Genomic DNA, 19303 nt, shown 5'->3' with positions numbered 1-19303 from the left:
ACGTGTAATTTTTGTAAAATTAAGAAAGTAATGACAAAAATAAAAAAAATTAAGTGACAATTAGATATCTTGATTTTTAAAACTGGATATAAGTAAATAGAGTAAATTACTGTAATTCCTAATTTGCCTGGATATACTTTTTTTTCGTTTGCTTTTATTTGTCATTATCTTTCTAATTAGATTTCTATCTTTACTTTTTATCTTGTCATATCAAGAGAATGATAATTTTTTTTTTAAAGGTAATGCATCAAAACTTTCCCGAACTTATCTCCACAACTTACTTTAGCACTTAAACTTACCTTTCGTTTATTTATCCCTTAGAATCTTTAAAGTGAATTAATTCCCCCCTTATGCTGACATGTCATTTAATTTTTTTTCTTTTATTTTTTTTGAAAAATGCCACATCAACATAAGAGGGAAAATTAATTCATTTAAAGATTTTAAGGGGATAAATAAACAAAAGCTTAATAGTTATGAAGATAAGTTCAGAGAGATTTTGATGCATTATCTCATTTCTTTATTATAAGTATTAATTAGTTTTTCTAAAATTAATATAAATATCAATTAATAGGATTAATATAGTAAAACAATGATATTATTAATTTTTGTAATAGATATAATAAGTCATAATATAATAAAGTAAAAAATAAACGGAGGGAGTATGCAGTACTAATTCGTAATTATAATTAACATTTGATCCAGTTGGGGTGTCATAAGCTTAAGTCCACGTGTCCAGTGATAACAGCAACTCCAATTTCTCTTTCTTCCGCTATGTATGTATTATGTATACAGTAAAAAGAAGAAGCAGAGAATAGAAGAACACCAACAGAGAGAGAGTCATTAAAATCTAGGAAAAATTCTCTCTCTTTAACTGAACAGTGAATAGATTTTGATTTGAGAAAAAAAGGGGTCGTGGAGAAGTGTTTTAGTTATGTTCAGGACTGTTTGGATGTGACTGAAATTGTTCTCTGCTATTTTTTTTGTTTATTTTTTGTTGGAGAAAAGAGCGAGAGAGGAGGAGGGAGATTGAAGATATAATAATGAACAGAGGTGGAATTGGAATTGGAGGGCCAATCAGAAAATCCTTTAAGGATTCTCTTAAAGTTCTTGAAGCTGATATTCAACATGCTAATACTCTGTGAGTTTAATATCTAACTTTTTTTTCTGTGTACTTTCTTTTTCTTGTTTATGTATGAATGCTTGGAAATGAATCTTTCTTGTTGTTTTCTGGGATTTTACTGGCATTCTGGAACACCCTTTTGTTCCTTTTCTATTTTTTTCACTATTCTAATTTCTATTTTTTGGCTTTTCTTTATTTTTTCTTTGTTTGCTGTATATTTGTTTCTGGATGATTTTCCGGTATGGGTTTTTGTTTCTTGCTAAAAATTATGAAGCTTTGTGTTTTTTTTTTTTTTTTCTGTTTTTTGATTTTCATTTCAAACATTCTTTGAGTTTTTTTTTTTTTTTTCCAGTTTGCTTGCATTATGTTCTTCATACCAGTTGAAATTTATGTGGTTAGATTTTCTAAGATTTGATGGCAGTGATGACACGTGTTTGCCCCCTTTCCTTTTAGTTTTCTCTGTGTTTAGAACTGTGGGGAATTTGAATAAGGTTGTTATCAGTGTTTGTTTGGAGTTCACTTCTTTGATTGCTTCAAAAAGAGATAAAGGTATCATTTTTAATGCAATAATCTGATGCTTAGCTTGTAAAAGTGTCTAAATTCCGATATTATGATTAACTAGCCTTTATTTATGATTCCATGGCCTACCTTCATCTTGAAGATATCCATTTAGGTAATTGATGTGACGGATTCTGCTGTTTTTTATCCGGGTGGGGTGGGGTGGGTGAGGAGGGCTAGAGGTGCTTGTGTTTTGTAGAGTTGTCACTTTCCCCCCTTGAAAATCAAGTTGTTGTAATGTGGTTACATAACTGAACGATAGTCGCAAGAGGAAGTAAATTGTTGCTCTCTCCATTGTATATTTTCCTCGTTTCTGCTGTTTCGTTTTTATTAGCCTTCCCCCTGTTTAGGCTTTTGCAATTCAGTTAGATTGGTTTGATGACTTCTCTTTGTTCTGTATGATGAACGTGTTTAGTTCTAACTTTGATGGTTGTTTCTTTTGGAATATGATTGTTGGAATTGTGGGGTGCAGGGCATCTGATTTTCCCAGAGAGTACGATGGAGCTTGTCTACAGATGAGAATGTCCTACAGTCCGGCAGCGCACCTGTTCCTTTTCTTAGTGCAGTGGACTGATTGCCACCTTGCTGGTGCCCTTGGATTGCTGAGAATTCTAATTTACAAGGTTTGGATTGTAATTTTCATGCATTGCTAATCCCCTCAATTTCAAGCTATTTTTGATGTTGCAATAACCATGTCACGGGATCGGTTTTTTCGGGCTCTAGGTTTATGTTGATGGCACCACAACCATGTCGGTTCAAGAAAGGAAAGCAAGCATTAGGGAGTTTTATGGTGAGTTTCTACATTTTCCTTCATTTGATACATTGATGTAACTATTAAGATAAATCAGCTATACTGAATAATGGTTGCTAATAATCATTAATCTTGTGCAGCTGTTATTTATCCCTCCTTACTTCAACTTGAAAGAGGTGTTACGGACTCAGAAGACAAAAAGCAGAAAGCAATTTGCATGGAGAGATACAGGAGAAGAGATGATGAGGATTACAGACAGTCTTCTGACTCGGACGTTGAAAGGGAAGAGGAATGTGGAATCTGCATGGAAATGAACAGCAAAATTGTCCTTCCCAAATGCAATCATGCCCTGTGCTTGAAATGCTATCGCGAATGGTATGTTTAATGTGCAGTTTGTGTGAGATAGAAGCTGCGTGTTACGTTTAAATGCAACAGATTTCATAGTCAGTTCCCTATCATTGGTGGCGCTGGTTAATTTCAAGCCACTTCTTTGGACATTAACTCTCCCATCCCAGGCCACCCTCACAGTTGAAATTAAGAAATTCCTTGGGAAGAGGAAGACATTGCCAGTGCTGCAGAACTTAGATAATCCTTAGAGGCCTAAGTATCTTTGCAGAGGGAAAATAATATTTCATTTGTACTCTTTCTAACCCCCATTCTATTTGAATACACTTAAAATGTTTTATATAACAGCAGCTGAGTGCTTCCTGGTGTGTGGTCGTGTGAGTGGTCCCTCTATTAGGTAGTCTGTGGCTTTCTTTCTCTATATAATTATCAGGCCAGCTAGATCAAAGACGGCTAGGGCATGAACAAGTTAATAGCTTGATTTAGGTTCTTGAAGGATTAGGTCAGTATTAACTTTCTTGTTGGCATGTTAGTCACAGAACTTACAACAACAACAACAACAAACCCAGTATATTCCCACATAGTGGGGTCTGGGGAGGGTAAAATGTACGCAGTCCATACCACTACCCCCGAGGGAGTAGAGAGGTTGTTTCCGATAGACCCCCAGCTCAAGGCGAAGGACCGTAGACCAAAAGGCGAGCAAAATGATAAAATAACAGAGAAGCATCATCCACAAAAAAGAAGTGCAATTACCCAACCAAAGAACTTAAGGATACAAAAGTCTTGTTTTTTAAGTTGATTCTTTTGTACCTTAGTGTTTGAAATACATTGTGGAGATGACATGCTTAGGCAAATGCCTGCATCTGTATCTCCCCTTCCTTTCGGATAGTTGGCAACTTGGCATTTCGTAATTTGTCATAGTGAAATATTCTGTAATATCTTTCATCTGACCAGGAATTTCCTAAAAAGTATTAGAAAATTCACCAACAATGAAATCGCTTGTGGCAATTTAGTAATTATGATAAATGCTTCAGATGGGAGGCAGTTTCCCGCTGTGCATAACAGCATAGTTGAGCAGAACATGGTAAAAAGGAGCTAATTTAACTTATATAGCTTAGGATGGTCTGCTTTGCGTCCTTGTACATTCTTGTATAGTGTTTTTGTGTCTCTATGATGCGGTGCCCGTGCAAAGTGGATGTGGTCTATCCTAAAATTTTTAACTGTTCTGTTATTTCAGTTTATTGAATGAGTATTATCAGGGTTAAATTCTACATAACTAGTAGTCATCATCTTCACTATCTGTTTATGGGAAACATGTTCCAATGTTGCAGTCAGAATATGTTTTTTCCTGCTAACCAGTAACTCTGCATTGTCGAGAAACTGGAATGCATCTCTGTTCTTTTCTATCACTGCAGTACTGGGTTCCAGTGTCTTCTTTTGAACATGCTGATCCGAGCTATTTTATGAGAAAGCCCCCTCCCCTCGAGCGCGCTGGTGGCATGGAGGAAGTCATTAATAAAATAGTCAAATAAAAATTGTAGTTAAAATTTAAAAGCAAAGAGGAAGGCATCCACCTCCTAACTGAAGCTCTGACTGAGTGTATTTTCTGTGGCCCTTGCAAAGTAATGGACCTGTTTGTTTTGGCTTTGTATTTGGATCCAAGTTTTTTTGCTTGATGATGACAGATTTTTGTACAATGTAGAGATCCTGCAGTTAACTAGATATGCTGCTATTCCGCGGATTGCAGGAAATATTTAGACACGCGCACGTTGTTGCAGCTAGAACTAGTTGCTAGTTCATGTAAAATACGCTTCTTCCCACTTAACGGCATTTGGAGTTGTCAGTGATATTAGATTATTAGGTAAAGGATATTCCGGAGTCCTAGGTTGCTGCCTCTCCATGGGGACTGTTTCTTAGGAAAAGTGAGATTACAGGTATCCCATGGTCCTGTAAAGCACTAGAGGAGGCATAAAGTTACTGCTGGATATAAGTTGCTCCGCCATTCAGTTATCTAGGGGTGAAGTAAATACGGTCCTGCCATATCTTATTTTCTCTCTGCATTTCTAACTTTCCATGACCATGTCTTTCCATTCCTCTCTCTCTCTCTCTGAACGGACTTTCCCATCCCATTTTTTCCTTTAGTTGGAGTTGCATTTCAGCGGGGCAGACACCCTTGGATATTTCTTATTGATCTACAGAAGCTGTTTCTCCCTTTGTTCTATTTTAATTTTTATGTGATACTCGTTTCTTTTTAATCTTTTCCAAGTAGAATGACATCTTTCTATATGTAGAAACTACTTGGCTTTGAACTTCCATTATACCCTTGATGACATGATTATAGAGGCACGAAAATGTCATGGCTTCTTTTAGACCAACAACAACAACAACAAACCCAGTGTATTCCCACCTAGTGGGGTCTGGGGGGGTAAGATGTACGCAGTCCATACCTCTACCTCTGATGAAGTAGAAAGGCTGTTTCCGATAGACCCCCGGCTCAAGACACGAGATACCACGCCAACACATAGTAAAGCACAGAAGCAGATTACATAACATAAATACGGCACCCATAAGTAATATAAAACAGAGGAAAGCAGAGGAAAGCACACAGATTCGTATTAAAACATGGAACATGGAAGACGGAATCATAACAGGAATAAAACCCCCACCAAGTAATTCCCTACACTAGCGACCCAAACTGGCCCTAATCCTCTGCCGAAATTCGCGCCCTCCAGACCTTCCTATCTAGGGTCATGTCCTCAGTGAGCTATGTTCCATGTCCCGCCTAATCACCTCGCCCCAGTACTTCTTCGGCCTACCCCTACCCTGCCTAAAACCATCCAACGCTAGCCTCTCACACCTACGGACCGGGGCATCCATGCCCCTCCTCTTCACGTGTCCGAACCATCTCAATCGTGCTTCCCGCATCTTGCACTCCACTGAAGTCACACCAACCTTCTCCCGGATAGTCTCATTCCGAACTCTATCCCCTCTAGTCAGTCCACACATCCAGCGCAACATCCAGTACTGTATACTGGCAATGTTGAATTGGCTTTTAGAACCTAATGAGAAGTTATTTAGAGGGAAGCAAGGGAAAAGCACTGCGGGCGTCTGTGTTGCGTGTATGTTTAGGTCGATTCGACAGTAGCTGTCTCCTAAATATTACTGGAAATATTCAAGTGCCTATGGTAAGTTATATACCTATTACTACCATTATTCTGTTAAAGAAGGCTCTTTAGAAAGTGGTGGTCTCACACATATTCTAGAGTTGGTAACTGCTGCATTCGTTTCTTCTTGAGCGCTGTGCTTTATTACTCTGCAAATGATGAATATTCAGCGTTATGTCTTCTTTCTACTGCTAATTTTGCTCGTAGAAGTCTACTGCTAATTTTGCTCGTAGAAGTACTCACACCGGCAGTTATCTAATACAATGCATTGCAGGCGTTCGAGGTCACAGTCATGCCCCTTCTGCCGTGATAGCCTTAAAAGGGTAAACTCTGGCGACCTGTGGGTATACATGGACAACAAAGACGTCGTGGACATGTCAACGATAACAAGGGAGAATCTGAGGAGGCTATTCATGTTTATAGACAAGTTGCCCTTGATCGTGCCGGACAATGTCTTTGAACACTACGATACTCATATAAGGTAGACGAGCAATGCTTTCATTGGGATTGAATCATCATACTAAGGATCAAGAAATTGGTCAGACTAGATTTAGAAATTCAGGTGGATTGCTTTTTCACCTTCTGATTAGAAGAACCCGACCGAGTCATCGTGGCGCTGGGGTTGAAGCTAAGTTAGATTAGCCAAAAAAAAAATGGAGCTTTTTAATTGCATCTCCTAATTTGTACATGCTTGTATAGTACCAGTTGTTGAAAACACAATGTACCTTTGTTGTTTGTTTTCTAATCTTTTGGTATGCCATAAACACCACTGGCATTTGCGCTCAAGTGCAGAGTTTTATGGTCACCATCTATGAGTGTGTATAATATATGATGTGTTTAAGTTACTTATCTGTAATTCCCCCCACCCCTTGCAGGCATTTGAAGTAGGATATTATATAAAAAGAACATACCAAGTATAATCCTACAAAGTGAGGTCTGAAAGGATGGTGTGTGCGCAGATCTTACCTCGATCTCAGAGATAGAGAGATTGTTTCAGATAGACCTTCAGCAAATATAATTCACTGTGATAAATGAAGCAACACCACTCGAAACATAAAGCTTGCAAAGTACTACTAGTACTATCTAATATACAATATGGTTTTATCTGCTTCTTATAAAATTCAATCTTAAGCAATTGGAGAAGCTGCATAGCATGATCAATTCTGCCTAAGCAGGTTACATCTTAAGTCCCAATCTCCAAACTTCATGTTCAATATTTTAGTTATGCTAGTTGTAATGCTGCCTCCACACTTCACACTTAAGCTTCTTCTGCAGAAACTTGAAAGCTTCAATAACATCAAAAGCCAAAAACAAAAAATGTCAACATTTTCCAAATTTTACTATGGATCGAACCTTTGTCTTCCAGAACTCAAACAATCTTGTAGACAGACTGTGGTTCCATATTAACTGGTTCACCAATAACATATGGATACAGTGAAGAATTTGGTGGCAGTTCTGGAGGTCTCAGAAGTGGAGCTGTTGGTTCTGCATATTCACCTTCATTCTCATGACTATTTTCCTTAATTTTCCCAACAGTTCTTAGAATTGTAGCCAATAGAATACAACACCCCTGCTTATTATCAATTTTTATTTATTAAGATTCGCGTAAACATAGTTCGAGTCAAGAAAAACATACTGAAATTTCTTGAAGCTTTTTTACTTTTTACTTACCTGTGTTAGAAAGCAAAGCAAGGCTATTGATTGGCACACATCGTCATTCGAGTTCACAAAATCCTTGAAATCATGAAACCTTCCTGATGGATCTTCTGGTAAATCCTGATCATGACATGACATTGTTAGTTGATGTCCTGATCAATAGAATGCAGAAAGTTAATTCGAATAGCGTTATTTGAATAACAATGTGATAAAGATTTCTTAGATGCTTACCTTTTCCCAGTCAGAGTTCAAGAAAACATCAGCTGTAATAGCAATCTCTAATAGAAGCAGCACAAGTATGAGGAACATGTACTATGATTATAGTTAAAGGTCCATTTTTTTTTTTCCATCTCTTTCCCTTTGAGCAAAAATTAAATTCCTTAAGAACTATAAAGAAAAAGGATACAAATGAGAGGCAACAGGAGTTGGCAGAGTGTGCAGCAACATGACCAAGGAAAGTGATTGCACACAAAGCAATGCCAACACCAAGAAATGCATGGATAAACCTGTCATTATTTCAGCAGCATTAGCATTTCTTTTATGCTAATAATATGGTCCCATAGGGATGAAAAAAGAAACAGTATGTTGTGAAAGCAATTGCAGTAAGCTGAGAACTCACCAAGGAAACTGGGCATAATCAGGGGATGATGGCGAGTTGGCAGCATCGCGCTGCCAAACTCTAATCATCCATATACTGTAAATAAGCATAGCAATGCCCATAAGTCCTATTGTTAAGTTTGCAATCTTGAGTGACAGTATCAGGCAACTCTTTACAGGTTTTATCATCTTCAACTTTGAAGAGAAACTGTATCACTTGCTAGGTGAATAGTTCCTATGTTTGAAAGGATAACTTTGAATGATGCATGGAAATACATATTGATGTGATTTATAACTGTTTGGATTCATAATTTGTGAGAAATGATAGTGATGGTGACTTGCCTTGATATGTAAAGATTGGCCAGATAGGCTAAAAAAAGGGAAATTTCTAAGAAAGAGCTTATTGTTATGTACTTTCTTGGAGGACCTACTGAATTATTTAGTTGGGTCTTCTGCTTATATAAGCAAAAAGTGGTCTTTGTCCAAAGACGTGGTCAAGGATAACAACTGTCTATTTTCAAAATTTCATGAACATCACAAGATTTTGTAGAGCTAGCTCAGGATAGGGATATATTATTGCCAGAATGATTCTATGTAGTGTGGTGTTCATGGCCGCAAATTGTTAGTTTTTGTAGTGTAATGTGATGATGAGATGAAATACTTGGAAAAGATAAAGATCATTGTCGTGGTAAAATATAATACTCTCTCAGTTTCAACTTGATTGTCATGTTTAACTTCGCACAAAGTTTTAAAAAAGTAAAAATTACTTTTAAACTTTGTCGCCTTAAATTAACGATAGAATATAGTCATGTTTCAACTTTGCAGGGAACCTTTGGAGTAACTGATAAAGTTGTTATCATGTAACCAGAAGGTCGCGGGTTCAAGCCTTGGAAACAGCCTCATTGCAAAAATGCAAAGTAAAGTTGCGTATGATACACCGTTGTGGTGGAGCCCTTCCGCGTACACTACGCATAGCAGCTTTAGTACGCCGGGCTGCCTTTTTTTTTTTAGTTTGCTATGTATTCTCTTGAAAAAAAAATCCTCCTCTTCCTATTGAATTCAAATTACAGCTACTGTTATTGAGATGCTTAGAAGACATGATGGCTGCTGGTAATCACGGAACACAGTTTTGTTAGCTCTAATCACTCAATCTCAAAGCTAAATACATTTGTCACTGAAATCACTGCCAAAACCAAAGAGTATTTGCAAGGCAAAGATGATTTAGTAATCCAGTCGTTAGTACAGATATCACAAGGTGTCCTAAAGAAGGCATTCGAAGCACGATGAAAACATAGACCCACAACAAAATTCATGTACAAGTTAAACTGGAAAAAAGGGCATCGCCGGAGGACAATTGATGAAACCTTTCATCAACCGTACTGAATGAAGGCAGTCAGAAAAGAAAAGTGCTATTGCTTTTGACGACGAAGAAATTCCTTCATCTCATTCAAAATATCAGCCTTAACTATGAGACGCATTCGCTTTGAGTCCTCCCACAGAAATGCTCCATATTCTCTGGCAAAATCACATGCAGCCTCAAAGACGTCCTACGGTTTAGTAAGCAACAAAAATCATGTTAGGCACACCAACTTATTAAAACGTTCAATCAAGATTTAAGCTTAATGCAAATATCATGTTTGCTTGGTCCTCACTTTAGAGGGGAATTCATCGTAGAGGTGTGCTGGCATCATCTCAACCCGATTCAGATCAGATTCCCACAATCGAATCTGTCATGAGAAAGTGGTAGCTGAATTAGTTAATTGGACAAGAATTTATTCTTCCAAAACATATTTTCATAAGCCTATCTTTGCCAATGAACTTGGAATAGATTTTGGTCGGCCACAATTGTGGGAACGTGTTACTAGTCAGAAAAAATTATACAAGAGTCGATCAAATGGTAATCCGAATAAACTAAAATAGCTGTCTTTCAACCTCAATGCTATGAAAAAGTAGTGAAGAAACCTGATCAGTAACATTCTCTGGCACAGATGGTATCCTCTCAGCAACCCTAGGATGTGCATTCTGCTGAAGAAAAGAAATTATCTGCAATCCACACATCCAAATCACAACAGCCGACAAAACATGACTTCAAGCAAAGGAAATTGTGCTGCTCAATTTATGTTGTATAACTACATCCACACAGAAGACTTTGGGATATCTCTAGAAAATTTTTCACAAATTACCATAACAGGTTGTTGCCTTTCTCTTCTTCTCCCCCCTTTTGTTTTTTTATTTTTTTTGGGGGGGTTGGGGGGTAAACCAATCACCATGACATCTGAGCCAACATATTTAATAGCTAAGGACGAGGATGATTGGAACCAAATATAAACCACTCCAAACAACACACAAAGATCTCCATTTTGTCATATTTAACCTTTTCTAATTCATACACAAGTATAATGCAGTGCAGTAAGAACTTTAGCACCAGAAGCACAATATTTTCCTGTAATTCCCTATGTTGCTCAGACTCTTCAAAAATCTCATCAAGTGAGTGTCGGATCCTTCAAAAGTAGTGCATTTTTGGAGGATCTGACACAGGTGCGGCAACATTTTTCTAGAGTCCGAGCAACTTAGGTAATTCCATTAATGCATTCAACTGCATACTAATTTTGAAAGGTATAAATTAAATGTCTCCGAAATAAGACAGTGCTTGTTAATAAACATATAGCTGCTGAAACTTGCCTGCTCAGCAGTAATGCCATTTTGAAAAGCTTTATACAAACTTTCTTTATTAATAGCACCAACAATGAGATTTGGAAGCTGGTATTCCACCCTGTATTTGCAGCTAAAACATGTTACTCAGAGATCTAACCACAAAAGTTGATGAAAGAAATCTACTACAAGAAAATAAATACACAATAACCAAACACAGTATTAGGCATAACACACTAAAATAGAATCAAGTTCTTGTCTCAGAAGGGGGAAGAAAAAGAGAAGCAAAAGCTCAATTAACCATATCCCTAGAACCATACTGCACTTTAAAAATTGTCATCCGCTTCCCAATAGTTCTGCTGAAATTCTCCAGCTTAATAACTACAAATCATATTAGCAATTTGGCCCCTTTCTAATCCAAACTACAAGCATCAATGATTGTGTTTATACTGGCAATTCTGACTCAGATTTGAATGTATCCCATTCATTTTGGTGACATCTTCTGCATCGAGGCAATAAATGCACAATCTGATTCATCATTTTTAATCTACATAATCAAAAGCCCAACTTACTACTTCTAGTTCTTCCCTTTTTTCAGCGTGAGGGATGCGCGTGTAAGAATTTCTTGGCAAGCACCAATCTAGTGTCAGATAAAGTTTGTGATGGTATTAATTCCAACAAAAAGTAGCAACAGAGAGTCCAGGTAATACTATCAAGAGAAGGAGAGTTAGCAAATGTTCTTCCCATATGATCTCTTTTTTCAACCAAAGGACAGAAAGAAACACAAGCAGCAGAAGCAAATTGTCCGCATACCTTGCAAAAAGGCGTAGGATCTCACAGTGTAATTTTGATGTTGAATATGCATACAGTCTGAAGTTTGTTTCAATAACGATAAATCCCTGATGAATGTGGATGGAAAGGGAAAGGTGCATTTGCAGTTAGTAAGTATCATTTGTTCCGAACAAATTTGACAATTTAAATCTGGAGACAGGACGCACAAAATCTAACACGCTTGCTTTATAAGAAAACTGTAAGAATAAAGATACAAAACAAATAAATAAAACTCGATTCTGCGCAGCTTGCCCCAAGTACTCTAGGGAACACTTGCGAGTGCAGCATACCTGTTTCCTTGATGTCGTATCTGCTAAGCTAATTGACAGGTTGGTCGCCAGTTTGGTTGGAATAAACCAGCCCTCTTTCCTTCCCTAAACAGCATCAGATGGGCAATTAAGTATATTATAGAAACGATAAAATCCATTTATTCTCGTGAGCTCATTGACGGGGCAATGAGTAGTACTCACCTGCTGCAGCTTAACCAGTCCCAAATCTGAAAGGTCCCTAATTATACTTCGCTGGAGATCAGTTAATGTGTTTATGTTGTATGCCTATATCAGAAGAGAAGTCAAGAAACATATGAAACTCAAGCATACTGAAGAAATGAGGTTACTAACACTTGGTTGGAAAAATTGTTAGAAAACCATTTCACAATATTTTTCAGATTTTCAAACTTTTTTATTGTTGTTTTTTTAAAGTACAAAACTTCTTACTATAGTTCCAGGACATAATTCAAGAAGCTCTAGCTCTTCCTAGTAATACCTTGCCAGTAACATGAAAGCTTAGCTCCAAGAGAAAAGCAATAAGATCTGCTGAATCCACACCTCGCTCCTGCGTTAATATGGAAAACACAGAGAAATCAGATAACAAATGTTATTACACTTTCACTTTCCAGAAGCTAGGCAAATGGAAATCCATAATCAACATTATGGTCATAGGTACAATATCTTCTCAACCAAAATCTTCAATCAAAGAGTGAAATCTTCCTGATTCTTGGTTGTATTAACTAATTTACAGATGTAAGGAAACATTAGAAAAAGGAAGGAGTGCCTAAAAATATGTGGTAATCAACAATAAACTCTCTGGTGAAACAAATGAGTTCAACTCAACTAGGTTCCAATCCCCCAACTAATTGAGGTTAGCTATATGATCTTGTATGAATCCCCTGTATCCAGTCTACACAATTTTCAGTATTCAATGATCCAAAATAGTTTTGACTATTTTTATGTTGGCCACCAACCTCCCGCAACTCTCTTCCTTTATCCGGACTTGGGAATGCTTTGGCTTTGACGACTTTAGATAACAGAGTATGCAGCTATAATCGGCAGCTCTCTAAAGGTCGAATTTCTCTGAAATTCCCTCCCCACCCACTTCCTTATCTTCAAAGTCTATCAGAAACTTACCGCCAAAGTGAGGAATAAGCAAACTTTAAATGTAATTGAATAACACCACCACCAATAGACCCTAGAGAGAAGGAGGTGGTCACCAATGAATACTATGAAAAGCATCCAGAATTATACCTCAGCATTTGTTATGTACTCCCTGATGATGTACCAAAGCTGTGCATTTGTGTCCATTAGCTGTAATTTGCCAGGGTCAATACAATTTCAAGAAAAACATTGATTGATTGAGATGATTTAGTAACTCGTACCAAGAACTGGAACCCACTTTCCGTCAACCTTGAAGGTTCTCTATCATCTCTGCTTAAGAAGAATGAACTCATGGAGATTATGTCAATTATTACAAAATATTCCATTCACACATGTGCAAAGAACCATATATATGTATGTGTGAGCAGATATATATCCATAATATTGTAGAGGCCGGTACCTCTGACTTAAAAGTCCACGCTGGAAAATTTTCATCATCGAAGAGCTCATGTTTGTGGTCTTTCCAGCTTCACTGGAGCTTATAAGGTGCAGCAGAAAGCACTGGTTGCGACAGTTGCAAGTCATAAAAAGAGTTGCCAAAATTATATTCAGGCTGCAGATTGATCAAGACCGAAAGGAAAGCCGATTGTCTCACAACATATTATTATATATCTGAACTCTCCAGGAAAATCAATGACAAGAACTACTAACAAAATGCAAGTCATACCTCCCACTGTTCAGCGGCATATGCCTCTAACTCCTCCAAGCTAGGAAGCCTCACGGTGATATTAGAAGGCATTGGTTCCCTCGGTAAGACTCCACTACAGTAATTGAACTCACATATTATAATCCAAATTTTGCAATTACGAGACCAAGGATATGAGAGACCTACTAAAGTAATTTCAGTGTGGTGCACTTCGGATATCCAAAATTTTGATTAGGTCATTTCGGTTCAGGTTTGTTAAGCACTTCCCAATTGGGATTCTTTTGGCCAAAACATAAGTGCCGTATTTTTTTTCCAAAGAAACCTGCATCATGGATTCAGCAAGATGTTTGTAGTAAAGAATCACAGTACTTCCGATTCAAGTTGAGGAACTACACCTAGCAATGGGGCTATATATATGTGTCTAACTTTATGGAGTAAACCACTAAAGGGGGGTGCTTGAGAGATTTTAAAAAAGTGATAAATTTCAAATTAGTTCGGCAAGAAAAAGCATTTAAAAGACTTTCAAAAAATGCTCTCAAAAGTTAGAATGAAGGCAACATTTCATACTTGATTCTTCCATCTTCAGTATCAAAATAAGAACAGCTTATTTTAATTTTTCGATAGAAGATATAGAAAAGTTCTCCAATTACGTGCAGTTTCAAAACCGCATACACCATGACCAAATTTTAAATAAATTAATAAGCATAATACTACACAGCTACAGTGGCGACTTGAATAAATTGTGTATGTAAAGATATCATGGGCCAAGATGGAAAAGCCATATTATTTGACCAAGCTGACACTACAGTTGCAATATAAATTTAATGATATTTAAAAAGCCATATAACATGGCCTATAAGCTATATTACTACAGGCTCTATTACTTGGGAAGGGGTGGAGGTCGAGGACTGGGCTAAAACATCAGTAGGTAGTAGGTAGCCGAGTGTTGTCACAATTTGTGTGGGAGAGGCAGGGGATAGTCTCCTCTACGCTTCTCCTAATTAATACTATTATTGTAATCGTGTTTTTCCGTTTCTTCTATGTGTATTACTAAATGTTGCTTCACGTGCTTTGTATCTATTACTGGGTATGTTGTTGTGGTTACATGCTTTGTATCTAACTAATTTGATGTCATATTTTCTTGTTACCATGCTTCGAATTCTTTTCTTGTCTGTCGAGCTGAGAATCTATCGAAAACAGTCCCACAGTGGTAGGGGTAAAGCTAAGGTCTGCATTCATCCTACCCTTCTAAGACATCAGTTGTGGAATTACAGTGAGTGTGTTGTTTTTGATCGATAAGCAAAAGAGAGTGGAATATACAAAACTACAGACTCTATTATAACATCAAACAAAAGCTATATTACAGTATTACTACATCACTTGAAAATTGAAAATCAAAACGGAGAAAGCAACTTGTGCACGTCTATTTTGTTATTTGCTTATTTTTCTTCATGCATCTTCCTTTAAATTGAATCATCTAGACCTAAAATTTTTAGACCTGTTATAATTGATCTTTTTCCTTGAGATGGATTAACAGGCCTGAATCTGGTGTCTTAACGCCAAATGTCATTGGCTAGTACTACTTCTAGTTTTACATATACTTTCATAGAGAAATATAAAATTCATAAGATGGTAAAGCTTACCCGTGGACTATATGCTTCTGAAGATTAAATTGAAATTTTGGGTTTAGCTGATAAGTGGCTTCCTTTTTCCTGAAAGAAATCAAAGAGAATGGCAATACTCAAAAACTGACTAAAACAACACGCAAAGAAATTATGAACCACCCTGACCAGGTTTTGTCATTCCAATAGTTGAGGCATGATTAGACTACCTAAAACTTCTATAATGCTTATAAAGAGCAAAAACTAAAAAGGAAAAACAAAAGAAAGATAAGACAGCATCGACAGTTGAAGGCACTCCCTTTGATTGTGCTTTCTTATTGTTACCAAATTTCTACTTTTGCTCATGTGCGCTTATTTAAAGTGCTAAGTGAAAAATATGACGACCAGATAAAGATTAAGCAGAGCCTCTCTATAACAGTTTTTTGCCTATAATGGCAACAATCATCTTTATGACAACACGCTCTTTGTAAAATTACCCGTCTATAACAGCCTTACTCAAATATTAGTTGATTTTAGTTTACTATTTCCCACTTTTGTTGCTAGTCATATATTTTCAGGATAGAGAAAGTAATAAATGCTTTGTTGTTTTAGGATGTAGAAGCTACAGTACGTAGATTCTAGAATTTGAGAACACAAAGGTGTGAATCATGTTTTCGGGCTCACTTGATTCCTTATTCTACTCCTAAAGTAGTTACAACTCCAACCTTTCTACACTGCCTGAGAAGCATTGTAATTTCTAGCTAAGGCGCTTAGAGAAAGGCTAACCATCACTTCCAAAACTAAAACTGGAATAAGCAGCAGTATTCAAGACAACAAAATATAGTAGCTACCAAGAAAGAGAAGAATCTGCTCAATAACCTGACAAGAAAGTATAGTAGCTATCAAGAAAGAGAAAAAAATGCTCAATAACCTGTCATATGTTTCTGTCATTACCCTCAGCTGTATCAATCTATCAATGGCAACTTTATGCTTTGAGAATCCATCTGGAAGCACCCACTCCTCCATCGTCTTGGCTGAAATTGGTTTGTCTATATACAACAATTGCAGCACATACTTCTTTGCTAAGGGAGGTAATGATCTAGCAGAAGAAATGAACAAATTAAGCACATAAAAAAGAATATTTTCAAATTGGTATCATCAAAAGAGATTTTGCTTTTTCTTTTTATATTTTCAAATATACTGCTCAGAGATGTACAGCTAACCATGAGTGCATATATCTATAAATTTACATCATATGAAAAAGGTCTTCTTAAACTTTAGATCCATCATACTCAAACTAGAATCTCTTTGTAGGACTACATTCTATCAGGTTCATTATGACAAACAAGACCCACAGTTTTTTAATGAGGATTCATAGCATATTTCATTGTCAGTTCACATAGTATTTCCTTGCTATAGCTTGAGGTGAATATAGTGCTCATTTTATTTTTATTAACCGTGGTGTCTGGGCCATCTTTCGCGTACCTCGACTAAATCCATGAGACCGAGGTGAATTTAGTACTTTGGGAAAGTGCTTGCTACACAGGGAGAATTTATAGGTAAAAATACGGGGCTCGTGAACCCGTGGTCTCTCTGTAAAACTAGATATTTTATGTCTATACTTTCAAGAAATTGGTACATATAATATTATATTCACACCAATTGTTGCTACATGAAGGCTAAATGGTGCACTTGGTTAAATATATAGTTAATTGTCCTGAGGACTAGGGATCAATTCCTACTTTCTCTTGTTGCAATGGATATAAAAAAAGTACGAACACGTTCTACAAAAACACTCAACATTATAAATTTGTGTATGTTTATACTTGTGTTGGCCTCCTCTAGCTTGAAGTTCATTTGATTCTCCAGAATAATAAGCTCAAAGACAAATTAAACTTCTTTTTCATCCAAATTTACACCAGTATATATCTCACAATACGCTAAATAAATGAAATTACATCCATTTCTACTTGCAAAAAGTAACCCAATTTTTCTTTAAAAAAATAAAACTAAAAAAGGGTGTTTAAATTAGGATGAAATGAATACCTAAGAATGGCTTCACAGATAAAGGAATTGTCGTAAAGCATGTCGAGTTTCATTGTAGGCAATGAAGCCACCATGTCCATGAAATTCCTCGCCACGATCTTCACTTGCGGCATTGTTGAATGTTATTGATAGATCAAAATAAAGATTTTCAATTTCTCAACTTAGGGTTTAACTTTGCTGAATGCTGATTTGATTCTTCTGCTGATTATATATAGCGCGCGATTCGCACTACATTTAGATTATTACATAGTAAAACTAGAGCAGGGAAGTATGTATGCCACTCGGAGTGATGAAAAGCTTTCTCTGCTTGTAACTTGGGCCACAAACTTCTTAAGGCCCAATATGAATTGGACCGCAATCGTCTTCTGTTTTGAAAAAAAAAAAAAATATAAACATACACATTAATTTATCATATTTATACAAATGTATCTCGACAGATACAAAATTAAAGATTTTGAGTAACCATGCAAAATTTCAGTGAGGGTTTTTCACTAATGAGACTTTCTTATTTTCATTTCTCGCAACCCACAGTCGTCTTACAGTGCTCGTGAGGGTTTTTACCGATAAGACTCTCTCATTTTTATCTCTCTCGACTTACCATCGCCTTATGGTGCCCGTGAGAGTTTTCACCAATGAGACTCTCTTCTTTTTTTTTTCTCGTCTGATTCCTTAGGCTGAGGAAGACAAGTAGTACTCAAAATGCATTATCATATCCATTGCATGCTTAGCCTTAACATTCTCAAAGATTAATCTGAAGGTCTTTCTTTGGTTGTAACTCGACTTTTGGATAAGTTAGAAAGAAAGGATGGCATGAGGCACAAACGACACTTGAAGTGGGGTAGAACTTACAACTTCTGGAATCGACTCAAACAATGAGGATTAACTCATGCCATAGTTTCTTTTGATTGGGCAATTCTAAATTATTTATTTGGTTGGACCGAGCCCAGAGTAGGGCAACCTACGTATCTCACTTCCAAGAGAGGAGAATCAGGTCACACGTAGTTCAGGCAGTTTATTTTGCTTGATTCTAATTTCTTTTTTTCCTTTTGTTGACTATTTTTCTCTTTAAGAACTTTTCTGACTCTATTTTTCTTGATACTTTTTTTTTCTTTTTGATACATTTTCTTCTTCTTTTTTTTTAAATTTTTCTGACGCTATTTTTTTGACACTTTTCTTTTGAGCTTTGCTGACTTTATCCTGGTTCCAAAAAAGGAGTACAAAAGAAAATAGAACTAAGGCTCAAATATGGTAGACAAAAGATGACACAATGTTTGGATAACAGAATAAAATGGCTTCATCATATCAATTCTTGAAAATGCAAGTACATAGCATGCAATATGAAAGTGGGAGATGAAGATCATTTGTCACACTTTAACAACACTAATTTTAGCTGAGCATATGCGTCGTTACTTCTTCTACAAAGTCCACATTTGTTGTACACTCCTCACATCGAATGACTCATGGTATAGGATCACACCTCCATTATTTGACCTAATCGAGCTATGTTTTTCAATTGATGATCAAGTTATTCTTGTGATTCTCAAAATAATTGTCTTAATTTTGAAAGAAGGCTTCAACATGGTCACCAATTGTCTTAACACGCTACCTATTTCTCAAACGTGTTTTCTAACTTTAGCCATATGATTCAATGTTTCATGGTTAAATTGGATTTTAAGATCTACCTGGAAATTCCGCAGGCATGTCATATCACTAGAATTAACATAAAATGTACTGTATAAAGGAAACAAACAAACAATACATATTTAAAACACAAAGGAAAAAGGGACACTTCATTTAGTTGAAACAAAAGATAAAAGGGTTTGAACATAAACGACAAAAGGACAAAACAAGATCGATCCCAAACTACAACCCTAAAATAATTTGGATAACAGAAAGAGAAAAA

General features: G+C 36.6%; 3 protein-coding genes across 3 annotated transcripts; 1 reads left to right on the top strand and 2 right to left on the bottom strand.

Moving 5' to 3' along the window:
• Nucleotides 1-719: 719 nt before the first annotated feature.
• Nucleotides 720-6783, top strand: LOC107859395 (E3 ubiquitin-protein ligase AIRP2). Its single transcript, XM_016704394.2, has 5 exons — nucleotides 720-1138; nucleotides 2151-2301; nucleotides 2402-2468; nucleotides 2570-2804; nucleotides 6213-6783. The coding sequence occupies exons 1-5, from the start codon at nucleotides 1041-1043 to the stop codon at nucleotides 6421-6423; spliced, it is 762 nt and encodes a 253-aa protein (XP_016559880.1). The 5' UTR covers nucleotides 720-1040; the 3' UTR covers nucleotides 6424-6783.
• Nucleotides 6784-6942: 159 nt separating this feature from the next.
• On the bottom strand, nucleotides 6943-9140 carry LOC107859396 (tetraspanin-19). Its single transcript, XM_016704395.2, has 6 exons — nucleotides 8214-9140; nucleotides 8001-8100; nucleotides 7826-7906; nucleotides 7610-7714; nucleotides 7292-7508; nucleotides 6943-7207 (listed from the first exon to the last, which is right to left on the bottom strand). Exons 1-5 carry the CDS (start codon nucleotides 8378-8380, stop codon nucleotides 7308-7310), a joined length of 654 nt encoding a protein of 217 aa, XP_016559881.1. The 5' UTR covers nucleotides 8381-9140; the 3' UTR covers nucleotides 6943-7207; nucleotides 7292-7307.
• Nucleotides 9141-9337: 197 nt separating this feature from the next.
• Nucleotides 9338-17679, bottom strand: LOC107859397 (general transcription and DNA repair factor IIH subunit TFB2). Its single transcript, XM_016704396.2, has 15 exons — nucleotides 17401-17679; nucleotides 16286-16453; nucleotides 15397-15465; nucleotides 13775-13868; nucleotides 13508-13608; nucleotides 13329-13377; nucleotides 13198-13257; nucleotides 12440-12508; nucleotides 12145-12228; nucleotides 11965-12048; nucleotides 11657-11742; nucleotides 10874-10964; nucleotides 10154-10234; nucleotides 9844-9918; nucleotides 9338-9738 (listed from the first exon to the last, which is right to left on the bottom strand). The coding sequence occupies exons 1-15, from the start codon at nucleotides 17511-17513 to the stop codon at nucleotides 9601-9603; spliced, it is 1362 nt and encodes a 453-aa protein (XP_016559882.1). The 5' UTR covers nucleotides 17514-17679; the 3' UTR covers nucleotides 9338-9600.
• Nucleotides 17680-19303: the final 1624 nt, after the last annotated feature.

This window comes from Capsicum annuum, chromosome 2, assembly GCF_002878395.1.
Source record: "Capsicum annuum cultivar UCD-10X-F1 chromosome 2, UCD10Xv1.1, whole genome shotgun sequence".
Lineage (NCBI taxonomy): Eukaryota > Viridiplantae > Streptophyta > Magnoliopsida > Solanales > Solanaceae > Capsicum > Capsicum annuum.
The sequence above is the reverse complement of the archived record's forward strand: the minus strand, read 5'-3'. Positions and strand labels throughout refer to the sequence as shown.

What these genes read in the sequence shown, in the direction of transcription:
- LOC107859395 (XM_016704394.2), top strand. Translation starts at nt 1,041, where the DNA reads ATGAACAGAGGTGGAATTGGAATTGGAGGGCCAATCAGAAAATCCTTT. An exon ending in ATTCAACATGCTAATACTCT is followed by an intron (nt 1,139 to 2,150) that starts GTGAGTTTAATA and finishes TGTGGGGTGCAG; the next exon opens with GGCATCTGATTTTCCCAGAG. An exon ending in TGAGAATTCTAATTTACAAG is followed by an intron (nt 2,302 to 2,401) that starts GTTTGGATTGTA and finishes TTCGGGCTCTAG; the next exon opens with GTTTATGTTGATGGCACCAC.
- LOC107859396 (XM_016704395.2), bottom strand. Translation starts at nt 8,380, where the DNA reads ATGATAAAACCTGTAAAGAGTTGCCTGATACTGTCACTCAAGATTGCA. An exon ending in GATTATGCCCAGTTTCCTTG is followed by an intron (nt 8,101 to 8,213) that starts GTGAGTTCTCAG and finishes AAATAATGACAG; the next exon opens with GTTTATCCATGCATTTCTTG. An exon ending in TGAACTCTGACTGGGAAAAG is followed by an intron (nt 7,715 to 7,825) that starts GTAAGCATCTAA and finishes TGTCATGATCAG; the next exon opens with GATTTACCAGAAGATCCATC.
- LOC107859397 (XM_016704396.2), bottom strand. Translation starts at nt 17,513, where the DNA reads ATGCCGCAAGTGAAGATCGTGGCGAGGAATTTCATGGACATGGTGGCT. An exon ending in AAAGTGGGTTCCAGTTCTTG is followed by an intron (nt 13,258 to 13,328) that starts GTACGAGTTACT and finishes GGCAAATTACAG; the next exon opens with CTAATGGACACAAATGCACA. An exon ending in GACTGGTTAAGCTGCAGCAG is followed by an intron (nt 12,049 to 12,144) that starts GTGAGTACTACT and finishes GATGCTGTTTAG; the next exon opens with GGAAGGAAAGAGGGCTGGTT.